Source organism: Gymnodraco acuticeps, unplaced genomic scaffold (assembly GCF_902827175.1).
Source record: "Gymnodraco acuticeps unplaced genomic scaffold, fGymAcu1.1, whole genome shotgun sequence".
NCBI lineage: Eukaryota > Metazoa > Chordata > Actinopteri > Perciformes > Bathydraconidae > Gymnodraco > Gymnodraco acuticeps.
This window is the reverse complement of record NW_022992152.1, coordinates 956,044-968,466: the sequence shown is the minus strand read 5'-3', so window position 1 is coordinate 968,466 and position 12,423 is coordinate 956,044. Positions and strand designations below refer to the sequence as shown.

General features: G+C 37.0%; 1 protein-coding gene across 3 annotated transcripts in view; it reads right to left on the bottom strand.

Moving 5' to 3' along the window:
- The window catches only part of LOC117538531 (A-kinase anchor protein 7-like), a 49,866-nt gene that overhangs the window by 32,406 nt on the left and 5,037 nt on the right, over positions 1–12,423 (bottom strand). For 2 of the 3 annotated variants that reach the window (XM_034204310.1, XM_034204308.1), the window contains 7 exons: positions 10,627–10,791; positions 10,392–10,546; positions 9,345–9,481; positions 6,650–6,810; positions 2,714–2,826; positions 1,634–1,680; positions 593–693 (listed from right to left, as the gene is read on the bottom strand). In XM_034204310.1, coding sequence (XP_034060201.1) covers positions 593–693; positions 1,634–1,680; positions 2,714–2,826; positions 6,650–6,810; positions 9,345–9,481; positions 10,392–10,546; positions 10,627–10,791 — 879 coding nt within the window. The remainder of the gene's footprint in view (positions 1–592; positions 694–1,633; positions 1,681–2,713; positions 2,827–6,649; positions 6,811–9,344; positions 9,482–10,391; positions 10,547–10,626; positions 10,792–12,423) is intronic. The other variant, XM_034204309.1, reaches the window with a different exon arrangement.

The following is a 12,423-nucleotide window of genomic DNA, read 5'->3' as shown; positions in this document are numbered from 1 at the left end:
AGCTCTCCAGTATTCCCATGGTGTTTGATAAGGGCAGTTTGCCCCTCTTTGCCCCTCTGCTGCTTAGCACATACAGTGAATTTTGATGATGTTACTTATTTACATGCTAAACACTGACTCTTGGACAACTTTCAGTTATTTGCCAATTAGCACATCAAATAATGATTTACAGCAAATGATTTCCCCTAAATATGGAAATATTGTAACTGCCACACCTATGGAAACCATCCAATGATAGAACATATCTACATATTCCAATATTTTTACAGTGTACAGTATTTATTCTACTGTACATGATTTAATTGTGCATTTTTCTCATCCCTGCAACTTACTTGCAGCTTTATGTCATTCACACTATTTATGTCTCTTTTTATGTTGAGTATATGTTGAAAGAGCCTGAGATTGAAATTGCCAAAAGGATGCTATAGCTATAGCCCATGATAAATAAAACCTTTGAATGCTTTTGATAACTTATTGTCCTGTACGTAAGCAGAGGGCGCCCTCTGGTGGCTTAATGTTGTACATGATAGCCAACTAAATGGTAAACACAAACACAACATGGCTCAGTCTGTGTGTACATGTGCACACTCACCAAGTTGTAGTGAAGTCTCAGTGTGGTAATATCCATCTTTTTGCTTCTTTTTCAACATGGAACAAAGATCCACCCGCTCGACTGTCTGGTCCCCGAAAAACCTGCAGCGAGACGGACAAAGTGACAGTGAGAAAGTGAGAGGCAGAAGACTATTGATGCCTCCAGCAGAAAGCAAAGACCGACGTCAGTCAGTGCAGCTACTTGTCAGCAATGATCACTCAAATCAAAGGAAACAACTAAATGAAGCTCCATGACTTTATACATTTGGATTGCGTTACATTTTTTCCCCTAAAAACCACAAAATTGGAGACAAAACAGCAGACAACATACAGCATAATGTGCTGCAGGTCAATTAAAAAGAGAATGAAAGAGTCATAAACTAGTTTTAAATATCAGGGAGTCAGTAAATGTCCCACTCTATATATTGCAATATACATACGTTATCGATTGTAGTCCAATGCACATGTTTACCTTAACTTCTTAAAAACACAAAAAAAATCTTTATTTGATTGTTTTGGAAATATTTTTATTGCATACATACTTAAAATGGTTCTGTTTTTTATAAATATTTTGTTCTGTTTTTTTATTAATCTTTTTTTTTTACTCTCAAATGAAGCAACCCTATTTCACCAGAGAAAAACAAATGATTGTGATTCTGTGTCAAAAAGTTGATTGAAATGAGTAAGAAGTGGATTAATGAAATCGATGCAGAAGTTTTCTCCTGTATATTATATCACTTTTTATTATATATTTTATACGTGTCATATTCAATTTTACCTTTGTTTTTATTTGTTTTCTCTTGGTTTTGTAATGAAATGTTTTGTATGTATTTATTGTAATTGTATAATGTGTTACTGTTGCACTATGCTTTAATGCTTTTTAAGTTTTTTGTAAAGCATTTTGAATTGCCTTCTGTTGAAATGTGCTATTTAAAAATGATTAATTAAACCAATGATCTGTTATCATTGGGAATCCAGACTGGAGCAATGGAATAAAACAGTGCTAGAAATAAAAAAGTTATCTGAATAAAACAGCACGTACTTGTTTGTATAGTTTGAGTAGAGAGCTGGGTCCACACGTTTCATACCCTGAGAGACAGAAAGAAAAGTTATCACACTTTTAGGATATTCTCACACAGACACACAGTATTATAGACACTCACACACTGACACGGGAAGACAAGGATGCCGCCCAGCAGACGCCAGTCAGGATATGATGTCATCAGGTGTCAAAGGAAGAAAAAGATGGATGCTGTCATTCCTGTCTCTCCTCCTGACCAGTACTCATCTTTCTGTGCTCTTCCACCTCAGCTTTATTTATATCCTACTCCATTTCCTCAATAGCTCCATCACTTTAAACTGTTCTTTAACTCCTGAGTTTTCTTCCACTAATACAGCCTAATATAATGGTTCATAAACTATTGAATTATTTAGTTGATTTGTATTACAACATTCAGTTGCTTGGCTGGACATTTCCCAGCCACTGAGCTACTGTTCTGAATCAGTTGTGAAAAGAGAGCTCGTTACTTTGGACTGCGTATAAAAGCATGATTGGAGTAAATCATTCCATGCGAATATACTGCATGTTGTTATTATCCATTAAAACAAAAACCATGCTGTGACAATGCAAATAAGTTTGGATATGTGTATACTATTTGTTATGTAAATAAAGACATTGTTATGGAAACAAATATTTAATTTGTGTTGTGACATAATCACCAGTTTAGTGATGCTTTTGACATCACAATGTGGAGCTTCCCTTACACTAAAAAGGTGAGGTCTGAGTACTTATTAAGTAAATATAACAGTTACAAAATATATATATATGTGTGCATTTGAATCCTTTTTTTTATATTATCTAAATTAGCATATCAATTATTAAAAAATAGTTATGGCCCAGATTATGAGTCCAAGTGGACAGATGTACCAAATATGAGACACATGGGAAACTCACTCAATGTATTCCTGAGATATCATGTTCAAGAGAAAGTTGATGGGGAGGCATTTAAGTCAGTCCATTATTACCAGTAAAAGGCAAGTTGGACTCATAATCATGTCAAGATAGCCTTGTATAGTATGCTAAGATATTGAGCATCTCTCCACACTATATAAATGTGTGTACCTGGGATCGTAGTTTCGGTGCTCGGGACAGCTTCATCATGGTGAGGTGGGGTTCAAACCCGCGATTGCCTTCTTGCAGAAGACCCTGCTCTTCAAAACGGCTTTGCAACAACTCTGCAACACATGACACCAAACGTGTTATAAGCAGGAGGAAGAGGAAGGCTTTCACTTGACATAATTCAATATGTAGCAGTAAACGGCAGAGACGTAACAGAGGTCATGAGATGGATCGGAGCCCGATCATGAGCAAGATGTACGTCATCCACCTCGATCCCTCTCAAATCCCCTTCATGGATTCTTGTAAAAGCCAGAATTGGAGGGCACGGAAACAGATGGCAGTCAGAAGATGGGCAAAGAAGCGTTTTACTTTCATATCCTTTGACCAAACAGATACAAAACAAGGACACAAACTAGCAGTAAATAACCTGCAAGTACAGACACACACACTGACACCGACTGATGAGGTTTACAGGGAAACCAGGGGGGTATTTTTAGAAGAGGAGCTCCACAGGGAGAGAAAGGTTAGTATATAATCGATGATGGGGTGGAGGGAGCAGACGAGAGGACAGGAGAGTCTGACTTCCTGCCTTATCCTTATTTAGCTTTTCCAATACAAACATATGGACTCGCTGATGTCATTTTCTGGTGTCGCTGTGTCATTTTTCACGTCAGAAATATAAATAAAAACTCAAAAGGGAGGAATCGGAGGGAAATACTCCTGTGGAAGAAGTCAATGTGTTTCATCAAACAACAGCATGGCTTATTTCTACACTTCATCATAGTCATTCATAGTTCATAGTTCATTCATTCAGTCATAGTAATCATTCAACTGGAAGTCTGGAACTACATTTGATGTCAAACATAAAGAGAATGGCATCATAGTGGAGCACTTGATTCAACAAATTCACCTAAATTGAAATAGTTGTCTTTATTACACCTTATATAAAAAGCAAACAACAAATGTCAACAAACACGGTTGAGGAAATACTGAGGTAAATAAAGCTAATATATTTTTATTTATTTTCGCAAATAATAGAGCCTTTTTAGGATGTATAATCTCGAAGAAATGTTTCAATTTATACCTGGGAGAAAAAAAAACGGTGGCTAAAAAAAGAAAACTAAAATGACTTATTCTGTAAGAGTGAAAAACAGAAAACGGGAAAAAAGGTATAAGGTTTTGACATGTGTATTTTGTAATTTCTAGTTTTACCTTCAATATTTGCCTGCATGTTTATTGATTGATATTAAGCTGTCTTGGCTCTTTACTTAATACAATGTACATTTCCCCTCTATGGGCCGAATAAAGGTATTCCTATTCTGATTCTGACATAAAGACATCGGCCGCAGATCAAGCGATTGACATAATGTTATTATAGTATAAAAGTGATAAGCCAATAGAAACTGCATTACTAGCTGTAAACCCTATCCCCCTCTTTGTTTTGGTAACATGTTTGACTTACTTTTGTTTGTATAAAAGTTTTGAACTCATGATAAAAATAATAAATAAATAAAAGCTTTGAAAAATAACGAATTCATAAAAATCTTGAACTACTTTGCAGCATTCCTTTTGAACGCTTTTATGATTGATAAAGAGTGTAGGCCTGTGGCTATCAGAGCATCATGCACTAAATATCCCGGCACTTTGTATCTTTGATTTGACGTTTGTTTATCTTATCTTTAATTGCACCTTTTACTTCGTATATTATATAATGAATTCCACATTTTTTTTGTCATCTTTTATTTTGTTTATTCTATCATGGAACTTAATGTCATGAAATCCAGTATTTCTGATTCTATAGCTAACACAGTTGTTGAATGAATACACAGGTGTTTGTGCTCCATTTTAAAGCTCAACTGCTGCCATCATTCATTTGAGGCTGTAAACGCCAGCACCCAAATGTCAACATGAAACGACCAACCGAGCAAAACTCTTCCTATTAATAATTGTCAACACACTTCACATGAGCTGCAGCAGGCGATCAATCACTCGAGGGTTACGCTTGGTTGAGTTGATTGGGTTAATTAGGGAGGGTCTGCCTGTATTTATGTCAGCTAAGAGGTTTGATGGAGTAGACCACAAGTTAAGGCCCTGACACACCAGGCCGATTTCGGCCGTTTTCGTTAGTCGGAAGACGAAGCGTGTCCTGTCGCCCAAACTCAATTTGGTGTGTCCCGCATCGTCGGCCGTGACACGCCTTATTTGGACTGCCTGACCAAGCAATCACTCTGATTGGCTGTTCAGCTAGCGAATCAGTGCATGAGAAGCGAAACGGAAGTGAGGGACGTAAACAAACGATTTAAGAAGGCACACACAGACTGTTATTCATTTTCATCTCATCATGGCGATCTGGAATGACGGAAACGAAGACCTGCTCATCACCTTGATCCAGGAGAGGCCAGCTCTGTACGACATCACAGAGAAAAGGTACGCGAACCGAGTAGTGAAAACCGGACTCGCAACAGCCGGCGCCGGCGTCGGCGAGTCCTCTGGTGACTGCTTGGTGTGTCAGGGCCTTTAAACATTTTGACGCTGCATGTTTACCTCCAAGCAAAAAGAAACCCACCTACCTTTCTCTGGTCACTTGGCATTAAAAGCTCATCACTACTTCCTCGTCAAGACACAAATGTTTCATAAAATTCCAATCAGGTGACTTTTCAAGATGAATTGAACCCTGATAGCCGGGTTAATTGCGTTCAACCATCTCTCCTATCTCTTTAAAAGATTAATTTACTTCTTTTCCGATTCATATCAAGCCCCGCCATGAAATGCCTTTAGGGATTTGACTCGCTTGATCGTCACTAATATGCCAAATGTAATATTTGCTCTGATCTGAGCAGTTAATATTAAAATAAATGTGTGTGCAAGTGTAGTCGTGTGTGTGTGTGTGTGTATGTGTGTGTGTGTGTGTGTGTGTGTGTGTCGCATGAGCAATAGAGTGAGAATCCTCTTAGAAATGTTGGCTTAGTGTTGTTGCCAAAGGCACAACACAAAAACACACATGCAAGTGCTTCCACACACACACACCCACTGGTACAGATGCAAAATGACAAATCTGAGAAGATAGATGAAGACTTATCACACGCACAGCTGTACACACTTGCGTGAAAGCATTATCCAGATACACACAGAAAATTACCCAAAAAACATTTTATTTGACCAAATCCACTGGAATGTTATTTACTATTTTGACATACTGGTATTTTAAATATTGTACTACTTTGACAGCTTTAGTTACTTTAACCATGAACATGCTTATATGATATGATGCAGTACTATAATACTTATCTACCAAGTATTATATTAAGTGTCTATAAATGGCTCCACAATTATGAACTACGACAATTAAATACTCTTGCGTGTAAAGGTGAGTGATATTAGCAGAATTAAATAATATTGTACGATAATCACAATATAACACTTTAATAAGAGTTTGTACCTTTACTTTTGATACTTTAGTTTACTTTAAGACAATATTATTTATACTTTTACTTAAGTAAAGAATCTGCATATCTTTTCCAGGTTTTTTTTTTCAATATGCTTTTGCTGTGTTTTTATTGTAATCAACCTAAACGATATTTGAACACATTAAGAGTAGTGCAGGGCATAAATGCAGGTCAAAGAATGCTCCTGTGCCTCAGGTCAATCCACAATATATTGAATGCGAGAGTGTGAGGGTTAGCCTTTATAGATTACACCATATGATGTCCTAAAGATGTCTCATCTGTGACCACAGCAGAAAGCATCCGCCCCATTTGAGTGTCATTAGGAAAGACAACAAATCTTCAGAGCTCCTCAGTTGACCGTAAAGAGAAAGTACGGTATCACATTAACATCTTCTAAAGAAATGTATCCATTAATACAGCACAAAGAAACACAACACAAATGGGATTCAACAGACGGACAGACGCATTCAAAAGAGCGAAAAGTGTCACCAACCTGCCAGACTGTCCAGTGTGTGTCTGTGTTGTCCGGGGGCCAGCCCAACAAACACCACCTCCTTCCTGAAATGACCGATCCCCGAGAAGGGCAGCACCAGATCCCGCCCACCCAGCAGCTCGGCCAATGACGGCTCGGCCTCAGCCAGGACGGTTGCGGCCCTGTAAGAAAATATAAACACATGAATGAACACCGCACACACACAAACACTAACACACACACACATGCTGACACACACCGGTTCACAACTTAATCTCCTCTCTGACTCCCGCTCATATTACATAACGAGAGAATCCAGTGATTACTAATGACACAATCTTCTACTTAAGATTAAGCATCAGTATCATCACACAAGCTGCATTGAGCTGAAAACATGAACATATCAAATGAATGAGAAATCAAGAATATAAAATGCACGTTTTTGTGTTGAATGTTGGAAATGATTTTAGATATTTCTAAAAGTGTACTTAAAATATAATACAAATTGGTAGTAGTCTTCTTCATTGACGACACTAGATGGTTAGCAATGTCTCCTGTGTTGTTGTCGATTTACTATTAAAAAGTGTGACCATTTACGTGACACATTTATGGAATAGGATGAAATGTACATCATATTGAGGAGGTTTAAGGGAGACAATTTTCTCTGGTTATTAACTGGAATAAAAGCCTCAGATTACTTTCTGGCCTCAGGGACCGTCCTCCTTCATCAGTGCTTTTCTCATTATCGGAATCTAACCCTTAAAAATGTAAAGCACGATCAAGCAGTTTCCCTGGAAGTGCTGAGAGGAAGAGATAAAGACAAAAGCAGCGTTATATGCTGGTTATTATTCACTGCAGGACTCTCCATCCGACCACAACAAACACGCGGCCTTGTTTGTCTCTCTGATGTGGTAACAATGCACAGCATCACAGACTGAATGATAATATATGGTTGCAAGCATTAAACTGATTTGAGTGTCCGATTGAAGCTGTATTATTGGTTATATCATGGCAGGGCAATAGGAAAAGGCAGAATCCAGGACAAAAGAGGGATTTTTATTCAACAATCAGTCAATGAAGAAAAATGAAATCTGCGCGGGATGTATGTGCACGTCATAAAGCTGATCAATTCAACTGAGAGCTCTTCATGATCCCTACTTTCAAAATTGTCAGAGGTAATGTGTTGTATCTTACACAACAGTCTAGTGCAGTGCTTCTCAAACGTTTTCATACCAAGGACCACTTAACCAATAAAAACAACACTTGCGGACCACCTAACTCCCCAAATATCCAAAACAGGCCTGCTTAACACTCCCACAGTATATAACAAATTACAGCCTAATAATGACAGCTTAACCTTCTCTGTATCGCCTCGTTCACACATGAAATCAACAATACAACTACAAATACAGATTATATAAGCATTTCGTTCAAATGCGATTTAAAATGCTCAGGTTTTACACCTCTTGTGAAATGTAGACTACATTTATTACGGAGTTTATGTCCAACAGACTCACAGATCGTTGGCTACTGAAAGATATGCAAAATACACCGCATGTAGCACGACACAAACCTCCGCTGTGGATTTTCAAAACAAAATACAGTAAAACTATGGTCGCAGGCCAAGTTTAACTCTCTGAGGTCTAAGCCCTTTTTCACATGTTGGGCTCGCGTGGGCTTTTAAAAAAAATAAAAAATGCTATTAAAACATGAACCTTGGTGACCATCGGGCTGGCCTGCATGGTCTGCCTACAAAACTAAAATAAAAAACCTTTATGCAGCCCCAACAACAGCCTCTGATCATCAACAGACTTCATGCAATGCTTCATCGGATGCATATATTAGATAATAATCGCTATCTAACTCCTAACACATCTAAATCTACTTTCAGCATGGATACATGTTCATAAAAGACATCCATTGTTTGTTCTATATGCTTCTTGAAATCTAAAAAAAACCCACAGTTTTTCTAGAACAGATTACAAATCGCCTGAAAATGGTACAAACAAGTGGCAACATGTGAGACGAAGGTGTTGCGCTGGGCATGCAATCGAAACTTAAGCTCGTTCCATTGCGGAGATATTCCCGCGAGAGTGCGGAAAACTTAAATAATAAATGTATTTCAAATGTGAAATTTTACCAATATACTCACGGACCACTAGGGGGCGTTCACGGACCATCTGCGGTCTGCAGACCACACTTTGAGAAGCACTGGTCTAGTGTACACTGTGTAAAAAAACTATAAATATATAATATATATATATATATACATATCAATACAAGTATTAAATAATTACACACTTATTCTAATGTATTTATTTAAAACATATAACAGTGACATATGTGATGTGTCATTTAATATGGGATTTATTTATAAATGGTGGAAATTAAGCAATACATTACAGAATTATTAGAGCATTGAATTAAACATTATATATTTGTTTTTTTATATATTTTTACACATATTTCATTTCAGTCCTTTAAACCCTCCATACACATGGTTACTGTCATTTCTAAAACCTGTGCTACATTTCTGCTTTGAAAAAGTTGAATGGTTGGAATTGATTGACTGTTTGATAGCTTTTTACAACAAAAATGTTAAACATTTCCCAAAATGTTTAGTTCGACATTTAGTGGTTTGTAAGTGTGTATACATAATATGAAGCCATTATGTGCGTTACAGAGTGTTAGTATGTCTGTGTGTGCATCCACTCACAGGTCTACTTGCTCCTGACTGGCGAGATGAGTGACTAATAGCGTGATGTGGAGAGTTGGGACAGGGATCATGGTTCTGGCCAATCGGGGCTCCTGCTGAAGTACCGCCTCTTGGACCTGGGTTACGGCTGAGCTGATCTGTCATTGGATAGATTTAAGTTCAGTCAGCAGCAGCCGGCATATGCTGTCACATTCAGGGTCTGTTTGTTACCTATTCTAGTCCTATATGTTCTTTACCTCCACTCCTCTGGATGTATGGAGGAAGACTGAAAGAGAGGCCACTTCTGCAGTTCAACACCACAGATGAGGCGTCAATAAAAGATAACCATGAGGTAAGTCTAAGTTCATTCAGAGGTTTTTTTTTGTCAATAAGCATTAAGATTTCAGTGTCATCATCTGTCAGGTAATTTCATCTTGAACGTTTTTTCCGTTACAGATTTTCTGCAGTTACCGATTTGGCTACACTGACCATGACCAAGTGTCAAACACAAATTAATCAACAGTATTTTAGGAGAAGAGATTAAAGACTTAAAGGAGAACTTTCCTTAAATATCCCAGTTGCTTATGTTTGTTATACATTTCCAATTTACTACTTATTTATTTTCACTTTTTTTCCATTTGCTGCCTTCTGTCCAACGCATACAATAGTTTTGAATGCTTAATACATTTATTTAGCAACACATTTGCAATTACTTAAGTAGTTCAAAAAATAATGTACTAACTTTAAAGTGCTTAAGTTACTGATAGTCCCTCACATTGCATAATATTATAGGTTGTATATGCTTTGTGAAAAATATGTTATGTTGATGGAAGAGTACATTGTTTTTGGAAGGTCTTCTGATCAGCTGGGTGAATTGCAAACAAACATGAATGTTGGGAAAAGGATGATAAAACAAAAAGTGGATAATCAATAAGTTGATAAGTAAGGCGGCAAACATTTTTAATAAATAAAACCTGTAATTAAAAAACATAATTGGCTACAATACACACAAACTTAAGCATGATCCTTAAAGTACACACGCAAGAGAATAGAACCTCAATACCTCACCTGTGTGTTAGTGATGGGGATGGAGATAAAAAAGTTGGGCCGCACGCTTTCTTTCTTTTTTTTCTTCTTATCTGCGTCCTCTTCGCTGTCAACTCGCACTCCAATGTCTCCTCTCTTCCTCTTCCTCTTCTTCTGAGTTGAAGCTGGGCCGGAGACTAGAGAGAAAGGGCAAGCATACTATTAGAAAAAACTCTAAGTTGTATAAGTATAAACATCACATCAAGAATATACACACATCCAAGCTCTTTCCATGTGGTGGGGCTGGTCAGAGAAAACGGAAGCTCTGACATATAATTGTCCGAGGTTTCAGCTGACTTGAGGTGTCTGTTTATTAATTTCCTCTTCTCCCTCCTCTTCTTCCTTTTCGTCTTCTTCTCATTTGGTCCTGCTGGATCTGGAGCTGCCATAGAAAAGAAATAAATCACAATACAACAACAGTTCATATGAATTAGGCTCACCAAAAAACAACAACTATACAGAGTGCTTTTCTGTTTGTAAAATGTTTGACTATAAGAAAAAGCAATATATTATAACTTTAATTGGCTAAAACATGAAAATAACATGTCACGACCGCTAGAGGAACAAATGTATTTTTAAATCAGAAACAAGCAAAGCAATACATTGTTTTAAATATAATGTTTGATATTTTTTGTAGCTACATATTAGTACGTTTTAGACGTTTCAACAGTAGAGGTACGCATAGTCCACGCTATTGATTGTGCTTCACTTGGTCATGCAAGTGTTTCAAATGTTGTACAAGGTGGAAAAAGCCACTTAAATGAAGTGAAGCCAGCATGCTGATATTCAAACAGAGTAAGATAGTGTAGCAGATTCTTAAGTGACACCCCTTTGTGAGGATGAGTTGTATTAAGGTATAATAGATCAATTCTAAAAAGAGCAACATTAAACAACTGCAATATGTCACATCTGGCCAGCTTGAGATGCTGCATAGAACACTAAAAGATATTTTTTTAACTTTAACTTCACCCATGAGCAGCCATGAAACAGATGTGTCTATCAAATTGTAGAGCCCCATAATACAAAAGTGTTCAGGTTCAGGTTCAGGTTATTTATTTGTACCCGTAGGTAGATTCTGTTTGCAGAGAAAAAGACAAGGGTTCCATCAGGACACTAAAAACAAACACAAACAACAGACACATCTCTAATAAAGGACTAGTAAAAGTACAAGTATACCCTGCTCAACCAAATCTCAAAATATTGAAAAAACATTTTAAGAAGGAAAACACTAGTACAAACATGGACATTCAAAATTCACAATTAAATAAAAAAAAAAAAAATTGATTTGTGATATCTGGCTGTGTAAATACAATTGACTTGACATGATAAAGAAGCCTATTTTGTAAAGTTTTAATACATGATGTCAAAGCTTGTCAAGTGAAATACACCATGTGACAGGTGACACAAGGTGCTTCAACGAGTTATAACGTTTGGAAAGTTTTGCAATTAAACTATTGTGTAGGCACATTGGTGGGGAGGAACATCATTGAGGATCATGGGAATGTACACTAAAAAACACATCATAAGTATGGCAGCATTTTTTTATTATACAAATGTATAAGTCATAAAAGTAAGAATAAACTATTGATCATAGCATTTTGTCACATGTCCACTCATATAAAGCCTTAAGAGTGGTCACTTGGCCTTAATTACAGCAATAAAGTACATTAATTGTAATCACATCAATAATATTTGAACCTGGACAATGAATGCATTAATTATTTGACTGTACATATTGCACAATAACACCAACATTTAATGCATCACACCTAGACGAGACGTATCAAAGATATGATAATACCATGCATGCAGACTTTTAGGATTTGTATAGCTCAAATATGAGATTGAAAGTATTCAAATCAGCTTCAAGCTTAAATGGATGCTTTAAGTTTTGCAAGCCACCAGATGTCAAAGTACTGTCAAATCTGTTTTCACCATTAACTGAAAGAAAACCAAATAATCATAAGGCTTCATCCGTTTGATACAATGTGAAGTTGAGTCTTTTTGAGCTTGT